The following is a 14,451-nucleotide window of genomic DNA, read 5'->3' as shown; positions in this document are numbered from 1 at the left end:
CGCAAACAAGTCAGGACTTTAAGGAAGTGTGAACTCCTCCAAGGTGGGCTGTGGAGAGCACTAGCTCAGGAGGAAGGGACAGAGGTGAGGTGTGGAATCTTGATTCTTTCTCCAAGTCCACCTTGGAAAATGGATTAAGATATTTTCCTAGAGGAGAGGACAATAGCTCAGTAGTAGGATGCGTGCTTAGCATGCACGTGGTCCTGGGTTCCTCCTGGGTACCTCCATTAAAAAAAGAAGACACACACAAAAAGATACTTTCCTAAAGGTGATGAAGAGGTTTCTTTCTAGAACTTGCTATCAGTCAGAACTGCTGATAGGAGGCATATCTTAGAAGGGAGTGGGGGAGATGGGAAGGTCCTTGGCCAGGCCTTCTGCCTTCTCTGGTGGTCTGACCTTCTATCCCGTGTTCCCATGGCTGCAGGCTCCTCTGCCATCTACGCTTGTGCCTGTGGCCCCTCTTGTGTCTCCCTTCTATTCCTCCCAAAGCTTCCTCAAGTTAGGGCACAGTAGGCCATCACCCCACTCTTCCTCCCCCTCTCAGGTACTTCAGAATCATGGAAAGAATCTGAGGAGGAAGAGGATATTGAATTCAATGACCTTTAAAAAACAGCCTTCAGCATCTCTCCTCCACCACCAACCCCACCCCCCACCCCGCTTCAGTTCTGCAGGAAAAATCACTAGGTGACATTTATTGACTATTTCCCATCCAAGGGTCACTTTGCTGTCCTTTTCATGAATTATCTTCCATGATCTCCTCCTCTCAATATCTCCCAATTCACAGATGAGGAAACTGAGGTTCAGGGAAAGAAAATGACCACCCCCAAGATCACACAGCTAGAGAGAGGCTGTGTGGCCTGGAATCCAGTTCTGACTACTCGTTCACCACTGTACTAGAGGGCCTCCCCAACCCCTGGGCTGACTGGTCAGGGTCAACTGTGGAATTTGAAAGAAAGAGATGACAGAGAGCATGGAGCATGTTGGGGAGGAGAATAGGGTGGGGGCACCCAAAGTGGGACTGGTGTGGCTGGAATGAAACTCTGAAGCCCACATTCTCCTCTTGTGGTTTGCCCTTCCTCCCCCAGGGCCTGAGAAGGGGGCACTCCCTCTGGCTCAGATCTCTTCAACATTCCAGACACACCTCTTGGGAGCTGGGGACAAGGAGGGGTTGGAGACCTGAAAAGGAACTCCCTTCTCCCACCCGCACCTGCCCTGAGTCCAGGCTGTGTGACCATGCATTCACACCCACCCTCTCTGGGCCAAGGTCTCCTCATCTGTAAAGTGGCTGAGAAGCAAGAGTTGACTTATTAACCATACTTAAAATCCACAATTCTCCTTCCGATCTAGGGATCTTCTGGTTCCCATGGGGTTAACTCTGCAGGAGGCTTGGGTTGGGGTGGCCTCTCCTTTTATTCCCAGTGAAACTTAAGGAGGATTCAGTAAGGAAGGAGGTGAGACAGGGCACATGATCTCCAGGTGTGATCAACCCCTTGCTTTCCTGGGCAGTCAGAGCGCCAGAATCAGTCAGTCCACCCCCAGCCTAACTGGACACAGGGGTGCCTCAGACTGAAGAACTGAAGCACAGCTGGAGGCAGCTGTGGTCTCTGGGCTCAGATAACTTACCATAGAAATGGTGGAAGAGTGGGGAAAGGTAGGGATGAGTTCCTGGAGGAGGCACTGGAGCAGATCTGGAGGATTGTAATGAGTGGGCAGTGAGGTTGGGAAGGCACAGGAGCATACAAAGTAGACTGGGGGTGGGGGTGTGGAGCTTTGTGAGGGGAGGGGTGGGGACCAGGGCCAGGTCCTGGAGGACCTGAATGCAGTATGGAGGGTTGGGTTTTTTTTTTTAATTGAGCTATAGTAAGTGTACAATGTTGTGTCAATTTCCAATGCAGAGCACAGATTTTCAGTCAAGTATGGAGGGTTTTGAATTGTCTCTGGGTGGCAGGGAGAGCCATGGAAAGAAGTCCACTTTCAGCAGGGGTTTCAGAAAAATCCCTCTCGTTGCTATATGGACTGATTGGGGCAGGCTGGAGGAAGGGAGGCTGCTAAGGGGACTGGCCAAGGTCTAGTTGGAGGCGATGGAGCTGATTGGTCTCCTCCAGCAACAGGGAGCTCACTGCTTCTTAGGTAGCAGTCATCCCCTTTGGGTAGCTCTGCCTGGGAGAAAGGTCTTTCCTAGGCCAGGCTTCAGCATGCCTTCCTGGGACAGTGGGTGGTGTAAGGATCAGGAAGGAGATGTTATTCATTATGCCGGGGACTCCCAGGAGGATGGAAGTGTGGGATCACCTGGTTCAAGCTGAGCTGTCTGTGTGAGAGGCCTGCACCCCCAGGGCAGGTTCACGTACTACCCTTAGGGTGCCCTGGCTATCTGTGGCCAGACTCACTGAAGCTCCTTAACTGGCCCCAGAAAAACAGCAGAGCAAGTGGAGAGATATTTAAACAATTGGTATACATTTTATTGGTTTTTTTATAAAAGGCAAAAGAGTACATGTGTTAAGTGGAGGATTAAAAGAGTGAAGACCTATTTAGACTCTCCCAACCCCATCCCTAAAGCTGTAACATCTGCGCTATATATATATACTTTATTTTTTTTAAGAGCAAACATGAAACTTATGACCTGGACTTCACCCCACCCCTTTCATGCCTCCTTTGTGACAGAAACACGTCACTCTGCTCCTACTTATGTATGAATAGCCAGAGCTCCACAGAGGCTGTGGTCCTCTCCTCCCAGCCCTACTCATATTCCTACCCTACCTCCCCCAAACACCCCGACGTAGAAAAAAGCGCAGACACATACATACTCAGAAACACATGTCTGGACCCTTCTCCACATGGAGCCCCTGTAACATGCAGACCCCTGGCCTTTTCCTCACTCATAGACAGACATATCACCTTCCCCCTTCCTCTCACCCACTCTCCTGCAGCTAGAATCCTTTCTACTTGGTCCCTTGCCCTGAATATCTGGAAAACCACACACCCGCACGTGCACACACACTCACACACCTGCAGTCTGTTCTCTCTCTTTGGGAGACAAAGGGCTGTATTGGCCCTACTCCCTGTCCCAACACAGCTCAAGGGCAGTGGCCAATGGTCCTACTGGGGCAGGATGGAAGATCCCAAAGGGGGCTGTTCAGAGAGGTGGTGGTATACAAGCAGCTTCCTAGCCTGGCAGAGGGGTCATAAAGTGGGGCTTCTAGGGAGCAGCCCCTGTACAGTCAATGAATGCTCAAGGGAGGAGGCAGGGGGCAGATGGCCCCTGCCCCTTCACATCTGCTCCTTGTGCTTCACATGGGACAGTTTCACATTCTCCTCATCGGTGGAGGGTGGGGGCGGCTCCAAGTGGCAGCCGATCATGAGCTGGTACACGAAGACACCCGCAATGGAACCCAGGAGCGGAGAGACGATGGGCACCCACCACCAGTGGTGGCCGGTCCTGGGGACAGACAGATGTGGTCAGGCATGGGTGGAGCAGGGCAGAGGGGAAACAGGCTGGGGCACACTGGTGGGGGCTGCACTCACGTGAAGACTTCCGAGCCCCAGCCCGCAAGGGCAGTGAAAAGGCGTGGGCCGAAGTCCCGGGCAGGGTTGACGGCATAGCCAGAGTTGAAGCCCATGGAGGTGCCGATGACCAGGACCACCAGGCCCACAGTGAAGGCCTCCAGGCCACGGGGGACAGGGTTGTTGTAGGGGTCCACAATGGCCAGCACACACACAATAAGGGAGGCTGTGCCAATGAACTGGAGAGCGGGAAGAACAGGGTGAGAGCTCCCTGCCAACCTCTGTGCCCACCCCCCCACCTTGTTCCATCCTCTGGCTTCCCTCCACTCTTAGAGTCTTGTCATCTCCCGTGTTATGCTGCTCTCTAGAGCGGTGGTGCTAAAACTGTTGCTGGTTAAATATGCAGATTCCTAGGAATCTGCTCTAGACAAGGAGTCCTGTCCCCTAGCCAGCCCATGAGCAACCCAGGGCAGCCTGGTCCTCCTCCCTGAGCTCCCCCTACACATCCCCAGCCCATACCTGGTCGAAGAAGCCATTGACCATGTCCAAGTGTCCAGAGGGGTAGGTGGCAAAGATGCCTGCTGTGCCATTGGGGCCCGAGACTATGAGCTGGTTGTTGGCAAAGCCCCAGATTGCATCTGGTGACAGATTAGACACCAAGTGAGTGAGGGCAGAGGCCTGAGCCCTGTCTCCCCTCTCAGCTAGGCCCACCCTCCCAAGAGTCACAGGTGAATATAATCACTGCTTTATTATTCTGGGGTGGAGGGGTGGAGGGCCTGAGGCTCCACTGTTGCCCAAGTCATTTCTTTCCCCTTGTACCCCCCACCTTGGGCCTGTGTGTGAATGAGTCACGAGCCTGGGGCCTGGGCATGCCCCAGCTGTCTGTCATCAAAAGGCCTGGTGCCAGCAGGTCGCAAGTAGAGGGAGGGTGGTAGTGGAGGAGGGCAGGGTGGGAATACTCACCAAAATACAGCCCAAAAACAATCCCAGCACCCAGGAAGGCTCCCAGAGTCTGAGCTAGGGTGTAGACAGGCAGCTTGATCCAGGGCTCACGCGCCAGGAAGCACATAGCGAAGGTCACGGCAGGGTTCAAGTGGGCCCCTGCGCAGAGGGGAGATGGGACCTATTAGCCCCCACCTGCCGCAGTAGGGAGGCCAGGATTCCCCCACTCCACACTCCCCTTCTCCAGTCCTGGTGAGCAGGAGTGCGGACAAGGGTTTCTTGTACAGGACAGTGGGTTGGACTACGTAACAGACCAACTCTGCTAATCTCCGATTCCAAAGTGAGAGTAGAAGGTGTTAGTATCAAGTTCCTTCTCCACTCTCCTCTTCCAAGGGGCCCAAAGCTAAGGCATGGCTATGCCCTGCCCTTGGGAGGCAACTTCCCCCTGACCCCTTTTGTCAGGACACCTTGTGGGAATGCTGTGGAGGAGTGATGGCTGAGGGTGGGGGTAAAGGCCTTACCAGAGACCTGGCCAGCAACAAGGATGCCCAGGGTGACAGCAAAGCCGAAGGCCAGGTTGATGGTGAGGAAACCACCATGGGTGCCCCTGCTGAGCACAACCTGGGCCACAGAGCCACAGCCAAACATCTGTGTTAGGGAACAGAACAAGGCAGGGAGGGTGAGGACTAGCTGAGGACCAGCGACTCTCACTCCAGAAGGAAGGGATGAAGTCAGCAACCCCATTCCCCACTCTTGCCTTCATGGAAAGGACAGGAGGGAAGCCCTTTTCTGGAATCCAGCCCCACCCCCTCCTGCTGCAGTTACCCCTCACCCCCACAGAAGAAGCAGACATGCCCTCCTACCCCCAGTGTCCCAACTTTAATAAAACAGGGCTCTATGAAGGAGGCTGGAAGCCGAGTTTGCAACTGAGAACCCAGAAAATAGCTGAACCATCTTCACTGATTTTTCTTGACTCTCAAGATGGGTAGGTGTACGGGAACACTCTCACCCTAGCAGTTCCTCCCCCAGCCCTTCAGGCCTGGCCCATAGTGATGGGAAGGCTCTCACTCATCCCCCACCTGCAGCCGCCTCCCTCTCTGCCCCAAAGAAGAGCTTGGGGTAGTGGGGCACAAAGAAATAGAGAGGAGGCCAGAAGTGAGATTGAATCCACTTCTGAATCTGGGGTGTCAGAGCCCCTGCCTCTCACTGTTCCCCCTCAGCACCTTCAGCCGCCTTGACCTGTCCTTGTCCCAGAGCCTCCTCTCTCTACCGGCCCTGACCTCTCTGCCCTCAGGGGTCCAGGTTTCCACTCAGATTTGGAGGTCCTAAAGACAGAGATTTGAGTGGCTCCCCTCACTAGCTGTAGTCCAGGAGCCCCAAGGCAATGGAAGTGGGGAGACTGGTTCTAAGCTTTCTGCCAGAAATGGGGGGATTCAAGAGGACTAAGGGCCCTTATGTCCTGCAAGTCAGAAAAGACTGTTTCCTTTGTTCAAATGTTAAAACCGCTTCCATACCAACTGTAAAGACCTATTGTTCTGAACCCCCAGAGTGTCCTCCACAACCACTCCAGCCTCTACCCTGGCTCTCCTCTTCTACCTCTCCATAACTAAAGTTTTTATGCCTATCCAGCAGAAATTTCCCAAGACCTGTGCTGAGGGCCCTTGTTCCTTCTGATGGATCAGCGTCCTGTTGTACTAGATTGTTAAGCACTTTGATTATCATCCTTCAGAAAGACCAAGAGATAGTGGGGAAGCCAGCGGCGGGCAGTGATGCAGGGCAAAGGTGTGCAGGCAGGTAAGAGCAAAGATCAGAGATGGGGTGTGTGTGTGTGTGTGTGTGTGTGTGTGTGTGTGTGTGTGTTGGAATAGGCACGTGAGGGTCTGGGGATGGGGTGTGTGTGTGTGTGTGTGTGTGTGTGTGTGTGTGTGTTGGAATAGGCACGTGAGGGTCTGGGGCTCCTTGCCCAGCTTGGCAGGCCCTGGCCTCAGCTCCTTGGTTGCCTGAGGCCCAAACCTGGCTCCATCCCAGGAGGCCTTGGAGGGAGAAGCTGTCAGAGCCAGTTCTACCACCTTGAGACTAAACTTTCTCTTCCTCCCCCCCTCCTTCTCCCTCTCCTCACCTTACTAGGTGCCCCAGAGAAAGGGGCTTCCTTCATCCTAAAGCCAGCCCTGACTCTGCCACTGCAAGCTCTAAGCCCCCAACTCACAGACGTAGGCGGGCAAGCCCTCACCCACCACTCCGGGGTCTCCCAGGCCTGACCCCTCCTCTTCGGGCACTGACATCCAGTGCCTCACAACCACCTGAGCCCGAAGGCTTCACAAACGGAACACCCTGCTTTTGTGGTCAAGGATAAGCTGAATGATCCTGGGGCTCAGCAGGAGGCCTGACTGCTCCTTTGAGGGGAGGTGACAGAGACTTAGGAGGGGGTAGGGAAGTCTCTCTGTGAAGGGAAGAAAACTTCCCCAGTCCTAGCTGTTCTCAGACAGGAGGCTGGACCATAAATCAGAGAGGGAGTGGGGGACACAAGGCTCTGGGGTGGGAGGCTGATAAGCACCTTCCCCGACTCCCTTCTTGGCACAAGAGAGAGGCGGGATGCAGATGACTGGTAGGGCTGCTTGTCTGGTGGGGGGCTGTGGATAGGTGCTCCACCTGCTTCCCCCCTTCCTGCTCCTGGAAGCCAGAGGTGAGGCTCAGCCCTCCTCTCCCCATGGAGCCTGCTCCTCCACCATCACCCATTTGGGGTGGGCCACTCAGCCCTACTGGCCCCTAGTTAATCTTCCCAGTCCACCAGGGGCTGGCTGGTCTGTGTTCCCTAGGGTTGGGGCTGGGGCACGGACAGAGTACCCCATCCACTGCAGTGGAGCAACTGAACCCAGAAGTAACCCAGAGGGAAACAGGTGTAACCACAAGAGTGCCTGGAAATCAGGGAGTAACTGGGGCAGGAAGTGGAGCCCATACCTGCTGTGTCTGCCAGACCCAAGAAGTGCAAACAGAGTCATGAAAGATCGAAACTGGCGTAACCAGGGAGTAACTGGGACTGGGGAGTAACCCAGGCAGGGGAAGTGCCTCCCTCAGAGAACCCATAGAGTAACTCAGACACTGGGGAGTAGCTCAGAGTGCTTGGCATCTGCCTGGGTAACTGTCTGGGAGTCGCTCAGCACTTCGTGCCTGGGGCACAGCTGTGTTCCACATCTTTAGGATCGTCCTTCCTTCCTGCTTGCTGTTTGCTGTGTGGCCTCCGCCCTCTGCCCCAGACCCATGGCAAGCTATTCTCACATCACAGGTACTTTTGGACTTTCTGAGGCTTAATTATTCATTAGGGGCCAGGCATCCAAGACCCAAATAACCCAATAGGGGCCCATTTGCTACTGCCCTCACTTCCTCCCCAGGCTGGAACTCTGGGAACCTGGGGAGCTGTGGGAGCAAGAAGGGGTTGGAGGTCCCAGACTGCAGAGGTGACTGACAACCTGTGGGCTGGGTCACTGGTGAAAGGGTCAAGGATCAGAGCTGTCACTGGTGTGTAGCAGCTGTCATTCTGGCAAGAGTCAGAGCTGTCATAGATAGGGTTAGAGCTCTGGGCCAAGGAGTCAAGCTGGGGGTGGGGGGGAAGGTCAGAGCTGAGAGAGAGGTCAAGGCTGTCTTTAAAAACAAAGCCCCTCGGCGAACAGGGGGACTGGGGAATGTAGGGCTGGGGAGAGAAGGGCTTCTCCAGGTCCCTCCACTCACCACGAGGATGAGGGTCCCCAGGCACTCAGCCAGCGCCTGGCGAAGCAGCCGGTAGCGGATGTGGAGCATCTCCCCGCAGCGGGACACCAGCTCCTTCTGTCGACCCATGGCGGGGGCAGGCGGCGGCGCTGTCGGGCGGGAGGGCTGGCGGCGGACGCAGCAGCAGTGACCGCCAGCGCCGGGTGGCGCCCTTTATAGGAGAGCGGGAAGCACGCGCCCCGCCCGCCCGCAACCCCGCCCGCCAAGCCCCGTGCCGGCCGCAGGAGTGGGCGCCACCCCTCAGCTGGCCTGGGGAGACGGGGGAACGCGGGGCTGGGGGGAGCTGAGGGAGGTAGGGAGAACTTGGGTGTGAGGAGCCTTTAGGGCGAGGCTTGGCCCCGGAGAGCACTTAGGGGAGGAGATGTCTCGGGGCTGAGAGCCAATGGTCTGGTAGAGGCACGTGCAGGACCAGGGCTCGGGGAAAGGAGCCGCCAGAGATCTCCCTGGCCCTCGCACAGTGAGCCTCGCTGCCATGCCCACCGCGGTGGGGCTGAGAGGAGACATGTCAGAAAGGAAAGGAGCTGGCCCCAGCTCTGCAGCACAGCTGGACCCAGCATATACTCAGTCAGGGGCTTGGAGGGAGGAGGCTGTGGGTCCCAAGAGAGAAGAGACCCTCTCATAGACCAGACCCAGGTGGACACTGGCAAAACCTGTGCTGAGTTCCAGCCAGTGTTCACCAGTCCTTGCTCCTCCTGCTGTTAGTGCATGTCACATGTTGCACGGCTGACCAGCCTTGTCCTCAGCTGTGTCCACACATGACATCTGTCCTATGTTTCTGATCACACTTTCTGGGCACTTCTCCTGTCTGTGTACATGCCTGCGGAACATGGCTGGATTAACAGAGGTTGACACACGTGTACCTGTGTGCAATTTGCACATGGCTCCAGAGGCTGAGCTGCAGTTGTCCTGACAGGCCACATGCTTGCCAGCAGCGTAAGTCCCAGATGTTTTTAACCCTCTCCTCCCCTACTCTGGCTGATCCCTGGCCAGGGGCAAGTCTGTCTTTTTAAGAGATTAAGCTGGCTGAAATGAGGAGATCAGTCCCATCAGAGGAGGGGGATGGGCAACCCCGCTCCTTCTGCTGCATCTAATAATTGGGAAACTGAGGTCTGGTAGCCTGGGCCCTACTGCCACGGGACTGGGAGCAAATATACCCTCACCCAGTCTCTAAGGCGGCATTGCCAGGGAAGACCACATTTTCCAAAGAAACTTAATCCAAGTGGGCTAAGAGCCCTGGGGATTTGCCTCTTGAGGAATGGCTGTCAGAGATGATGGCTCCACACATGCAGGTATGCACACACATACCCTCTAAGACTGGAAGCAATACTTGCCTATAGATACTAAGCTTTGTTCACATGTTCATGGAATCCCATTCACATGAGAGCCTGGCCATGGGCTCACACATTTATTTGTTTTGGGCTGGGGGTAATAATTAATTTATTTATTTTAATGGAGGTACTAGGGACTGAACCCAGGACCTCGTGCAAGCTAAGCATGTGCTCTACCACTGAGCTATACCCTCCCCTGCTCATACATTTATGTAACCCCACACACACAAGGTCTCCCATGATCCTTGGCCCATGGAGAAGCACCCCACCCCCTGGGCCCCCAAGGGCTGGGAGGCCCCATGGTGAATCAGGAAGCCATCACCAAGTGCCTGCCAGCGGCCCCACTGCTCATCTGACTCAAGACAGAACCCTAGACTGCCAGTGCCAGAGCCCAGATTGTGGGAAGGGGGAAACACCCCCTGCCATGCTGCCCTCTCTCCTTCCCACACCCTGGTACGCTTCTCAGCCCCTCAACTGCCTCAGATGGGGCTGCAGAGGCAGCACGGGGCAGGAGCTGGCAGAAGGGGCTCTTCAACATTGAAAGAAAGTGGGGAACCCCAGCCCACAGCACCTCACCCTCACCCTGCCTGATCCTCAGCCTGCCAGCAGCCAAGCCTGGCCTGGGAACCAGAGCAGGGGAGAAAAATGGGCAGCTCTGCCATCATCAGGCACACACAAGGCCCTCCCTGTATATATGTGTTTGCACTCAGTTCACATAGGTGCTCACGTGTGCTGCACCCAGAGGGAATAGGTCACACACACAACCATGAATTCGTGTATCTAGTTCATACTAAGTAGCATTTCTTTTCACATGTGCACCTACACGTACTCACACACGTGTGCACTTGTGTATACACTATATACCTATAATCCCAGGGCTAGAGCAACTTGGTGACCTGGCCCCCCACAGTGGAGGCAACGCCATCCCAAGGCCCAGGCTTGGTAAGTGGAACAACAGCTGGTTCCTAATAACCCCTGGCCCCAAATCAAGGCCCAGTCTTCAGGACCATGATCCCATGTACTCCCACCAAACTCATTCCTGTCTGTAACTAGTGTATACACACACGTTCGTACGTGTACACACCATGCACATTGGGATGGGTTAGGGTTGGAGATGAGAAGGTGTGGGTAGGGCTCATGCTTCTTAGTGGGCCTGAGAGGACCTTGCCTGGAGGAGGGGGAAGAATGCAGTGCCTTCCAAGGGTCCCTTGTTCCTGTCAGCCCTTCTGGGGTCATCTGGGATTAAGAGGGGTCAGGGCCCCTCTTGCTTGTTCAGAAGCACCAGGCCGGCCTGATTTTGGGGGACAGAAGCACGACCTCATCTCACAACTAGATGCTGGCAGTGGGGTGGGGTAGGGGCTCATTCTCTTTGTAGTCAATGTGAATGGCGCCCCCTAGAGCAAACGTCAGAAGGAAGCTGGGCTTCACCGGAAGAGCCTGAGCTTGGTGAGGCAGGCTCTGACCCTGAGTCACACAGCTTACCCAGGGCCCTCTGGGCTTCCTCCTGTGCCTTGGGAAGGAAAGTCAGGGCTGAGTGCAGGCTGGGAGCTCCTGAAGGAGGCAGGTGAGGATGCCCCACCTCCTCCCAAGGCACCTTGAGCAAGCTCTGTGTCTCACCTGGGCGGGAGGGCTGAGGGCGGGAGGGCTGAGCCCGGGAAGGGGCCCTGACAGCCCATCCACCCAGTGGTACGCCGTGACTCCTTGAGGTCAGAGCTGGGGGAGTGGGTTCCCAGGCAAGGGAAGGGCTGAAGACACAAGTCCCAGCCTGTTGGACCAGGGGGGCTGGCTGGGGCCCCGTAAGGGGTGGGGGTGGCACACCCTTCATTTCCTGCCCCCCAGACTCTTTGCCTGAACGGGAACAGCTCAAACCAGCAAAGAAGGAGACATGGGCCTTGCTGTCAGCAAGTGGGGTGGAGAAGAGTGTAGACATAGAAAACAAATCATACTACAGTCCTCAAACCCCTAACCTCTTCTGGACCATTAGAGTGGGATGGGGAAGGAGTAGACCAAAAGAGACATACAGACATTTTCAAGTTAAGAAAGTGCTTCTCCTGCTTGCAAAGCAACCCCTTGAAGTGCGTGTATTTTCCCCCGTCACAGATGACAAAACCGTCATTTCGAGAGAAGTCACCTGCTAGGGTCTCACTCGGCCACTAAGTGTTGAGCTGGATTCCGACCCCGTGGGGATGGGGAGTAGAGGTGAAGGGGGCAGAGAGGCCAGGGAGCCACAGGTCCTTCCACACTTGAGCGCCCTGTCTAGAGTGTGTCCCACTCTTAGGTCACTGCTGGACTCTACTTCTGCTTCTGGGCCTCAAGAGTTGGGGGCTGCCTCTGGACTGGAACAGGGAGTGGAGAGCAGAGATGAATCACCCTGTTATAAACGTCCCCAAACTGAGGGGCCGGCAAGCAGCTCCTCCTACTGCACCAACAGTCACCCCCTGTCTCCAGACAGATGAGATGGCAGAGAGCCCGTGAACACAAACTGTCCCCTCCGGCATCTCCGGCCAGATGTCCAGCTGGAATTTGAGAAAATCTACCTTTTGACCCATATCCTGGGGGCTCTGGGTTCACCTTCTGGTGCCCCTGAGCGGCCCTTGGCATCCTTTGAAGACAACAGAGGATCATAGAGAAGAGGCAGAGAGAGGGGATGGAGGCCCAGACCCCATGCTGAGGAAGGGCGCAGAGTCACAGGGGCTAGGCTATGGGGGCAGAGCCCTCTTGCAGACCCAGAATCTCAGCTCCAAGCCTGGCTTGGCCACTGGCCTGTCAGGCGGCTTAGCCAGCTCTCTTCCCCCACCACTCAGTTTCAGTTTCTTCATCAGTCACCTGGAGGTTTCAGGTGGAGTCCCCCCAACCCCCTCCCTCCCCCAGGGCCTCTGTAAGAATCAGACAAGATTACCAATATTTCAGGCTTTGAAAACTGTATACACAGTCAGCATAGAAGGAAAGTTTCTTTCCAGAAGCTATGTGAATATCCATGTGCTTCCATGTGTGTTCTTGGCTGTACGTATATGTGTAACCATAGAGTTTTGTGTGTACATGCGGGTGACCAGGGGGTCTATGCGCATATCTGTAAGTGTCCCTGTCTGGGTTTGGCTGTGGGTCTGGGTCCAGTGTTTAAAAAGCTAGAGATAGAAGATGGGGATCTATTGAACAATCTGGAGACAAAGTGACCTGTACATGATGAGAGGGTTTGGAGTGGGATTTAGGAGGCAGAGTGGGCAGGGCAGGTAGGCAAGATGCTGAAGTTGGAGGCAGGCAGAACTGAGTAGACAGGAAGCTGAACCTGAGGTGGGGCCCAGAACAACTGCTCTCTGAGAGGCCTGTGGTCTGAAGAGGGGGTGGGGGGGACAGGCCGTGGAAGCCTCTGCATCTGGTGTTCCAGAAAGGTGATGGGTGTGTTTGAGCCCAGTATCCTTTCCCCTCATCCCAGCCCAGTCTGGGTACTAATTATAGGGGAGCCACCAGCTGCCGGCCATAAGGGTGAGGAGTCACAGGGGACTGCTCCAGAGGAGGGGACAGGATGCAGCAGAAGATTCTGCGGTCAGACTTCAGAAATGACTTCCTGCTTTTTTAGACCTTAGGTTAGTGGGAACTGGGCTCTAAGGAGACCCCATTGGTTGGGAGATAGGGGTGGGGGTGTTGTAGAGGGAGACTGGGGAAAGGCCACGATGGAACACCTACTCTCATTTTCATCCAGACCATTTGGTGATCAAGTGGAACAGGGGCTGGATCTCAGTGCCCCCTCACCCCCTCAGTCATGGTCTAACCTTGACCTTGTCAGTCTCTAGGAGGCCCCAGCTCTGTCCTGTGGAGGTTTCTAGCCTGAGAGAATAGAGAGAGCTCCCGGCCAGGGGAACAGAGATTTAAGCTTGAGCTGAGGTGTACCAGAGTGCTCCTGCTCCCACCCCTACCCCTACCCTTGATCCTGCTCCTCTGGCTAATGACAGCTTCATTCAGCTGCCTGGGTCAGGAGAGGGGCAAGGCTGGCAGGCAGCCCAGACAGGGGAGGCGGCCCAGCTTTTCACTCCTCCCTGCCTCATTGGAGACATCCAGAGCTGCGGCCTCCCCACTCTTTAATTCCTCCTCACCTGACCCTCTTGGCCCCAGGTAAGCCCAGGCTCAGCAGCCTTGCTGGAGCCCAGTTGCATAGATTCTCTGTAACTCCCTGTGTGACCCTGGACAAGTTCCTACACCTCTCTGGGTCTCTTGCAAACCAGAAAAATTATCCTCTCCATCCATCCCTCTTCCAGAAACTGAAGTGGGAGAGGAAAGTGAGTCTCCCTCTGGGTTTGGAACACCCTGGTCCCCCTTAGTTCCCTGGAGCCTCCTTCTCTCTGCAGCAGAGGGATGGGCAGGCTGGCCTTTCCTGGGAGGGTAGGAGTGATTCACGTGCCTCAGGCTTCCCCTCCCCTTTATCACTTATCTGGATTAACCTGTGACTCACAAAGCAAGTACTGGATGTTGGGGGGAGGTTAGATGCATATTTATTGGGGGGGAAATTGTGGGAGGGGCTCAGACTAGCCCAAATCTGATTTAATAGGTCAGGGACTGGTCAACTCTCTGAACTTCATTGACTGTAATCTGCTGCAAGGACCCCTAGGCTTTTTCTCTAAAGGAAGGAGCTGGGCAGAGGAAAATAGGGCCTTCAGCTAAAAGGATTCCACTTTAGAGGAGGCTGTCAGATACCACAGCCAGAAGGGTGGTCCAGTTCCCTTTGAGAATTCACTAAGTGTAACTATGTAGAGAAGCTTAGAAAGGCTGAAAGAACTGGGGAAACTGAAACCCCAAGAAGGGGAAGGCTTTATTTAAAGCCATTTGAAGTTACAGGAAAATACAAAAAAAACAAAAAATAAAGTTACAGGAAGGAATCCAGAGTTCCTGCCTCCTGACAGCTTTTTCTCCTGACTTGCTC

The 14,451-nt window shown here is 55.0% G+C and overlaps 1 protein-coding gene across 1 annotated transcript; it reads right to left on the bottom strand.

The window, feature by feature from the left end:
• Nucleotides 1-2,435: 2,435 nt before the first annotated feature.
• Nucleotides 2,436-8,365, bottom strand: AQP3 (aquaporin 3 (Gill blood group)). The gene is made up of 6 exons (XM_006182709.3): nt 8,170-8,365; nt 4,965-5,091; nt 4,465-4,602; nt 4,021-4,139; nt 3,523-3,740; nt 2,436-3,436 (listed from the first exon to the last, which is right to left on the bottom strand). The coding sequence occupies exons 1-6, from the start codon at nt 8,275-8,277 to the stop codon at nt 3,268-3,270; spliced, it is 879 nt and encodes a 292-aa protein (XP_006182771.3). The 5' UTR covers nt 8,278-8,365; the 3' UTR covers nt 2,436-3,267.
• Nucleotides 8,366-14,451: the final 6,086 nt, after the last annotated feature.

The sequence above is a fragment of the Camelus ferus genome, chromosome 4, assembly GCF_009834535.1.
Source record: "Camelus ferus isolate YT-003-E chromosome 4, BCGSAC_Cfer_1.0, whole genome shotgun sequence".
NCBI classification, from domain to species: domain Eukaryota; kingdom Metazoa; phylum Chordata; class Mammalia; order Artiodactyla; family Camelidae; genus Camelus; species Camelus ferus.
Note: the sequence above shows the minus strand (reverse complement) of the source record. Positions and strands in the feature narration are given on the sequence as shown.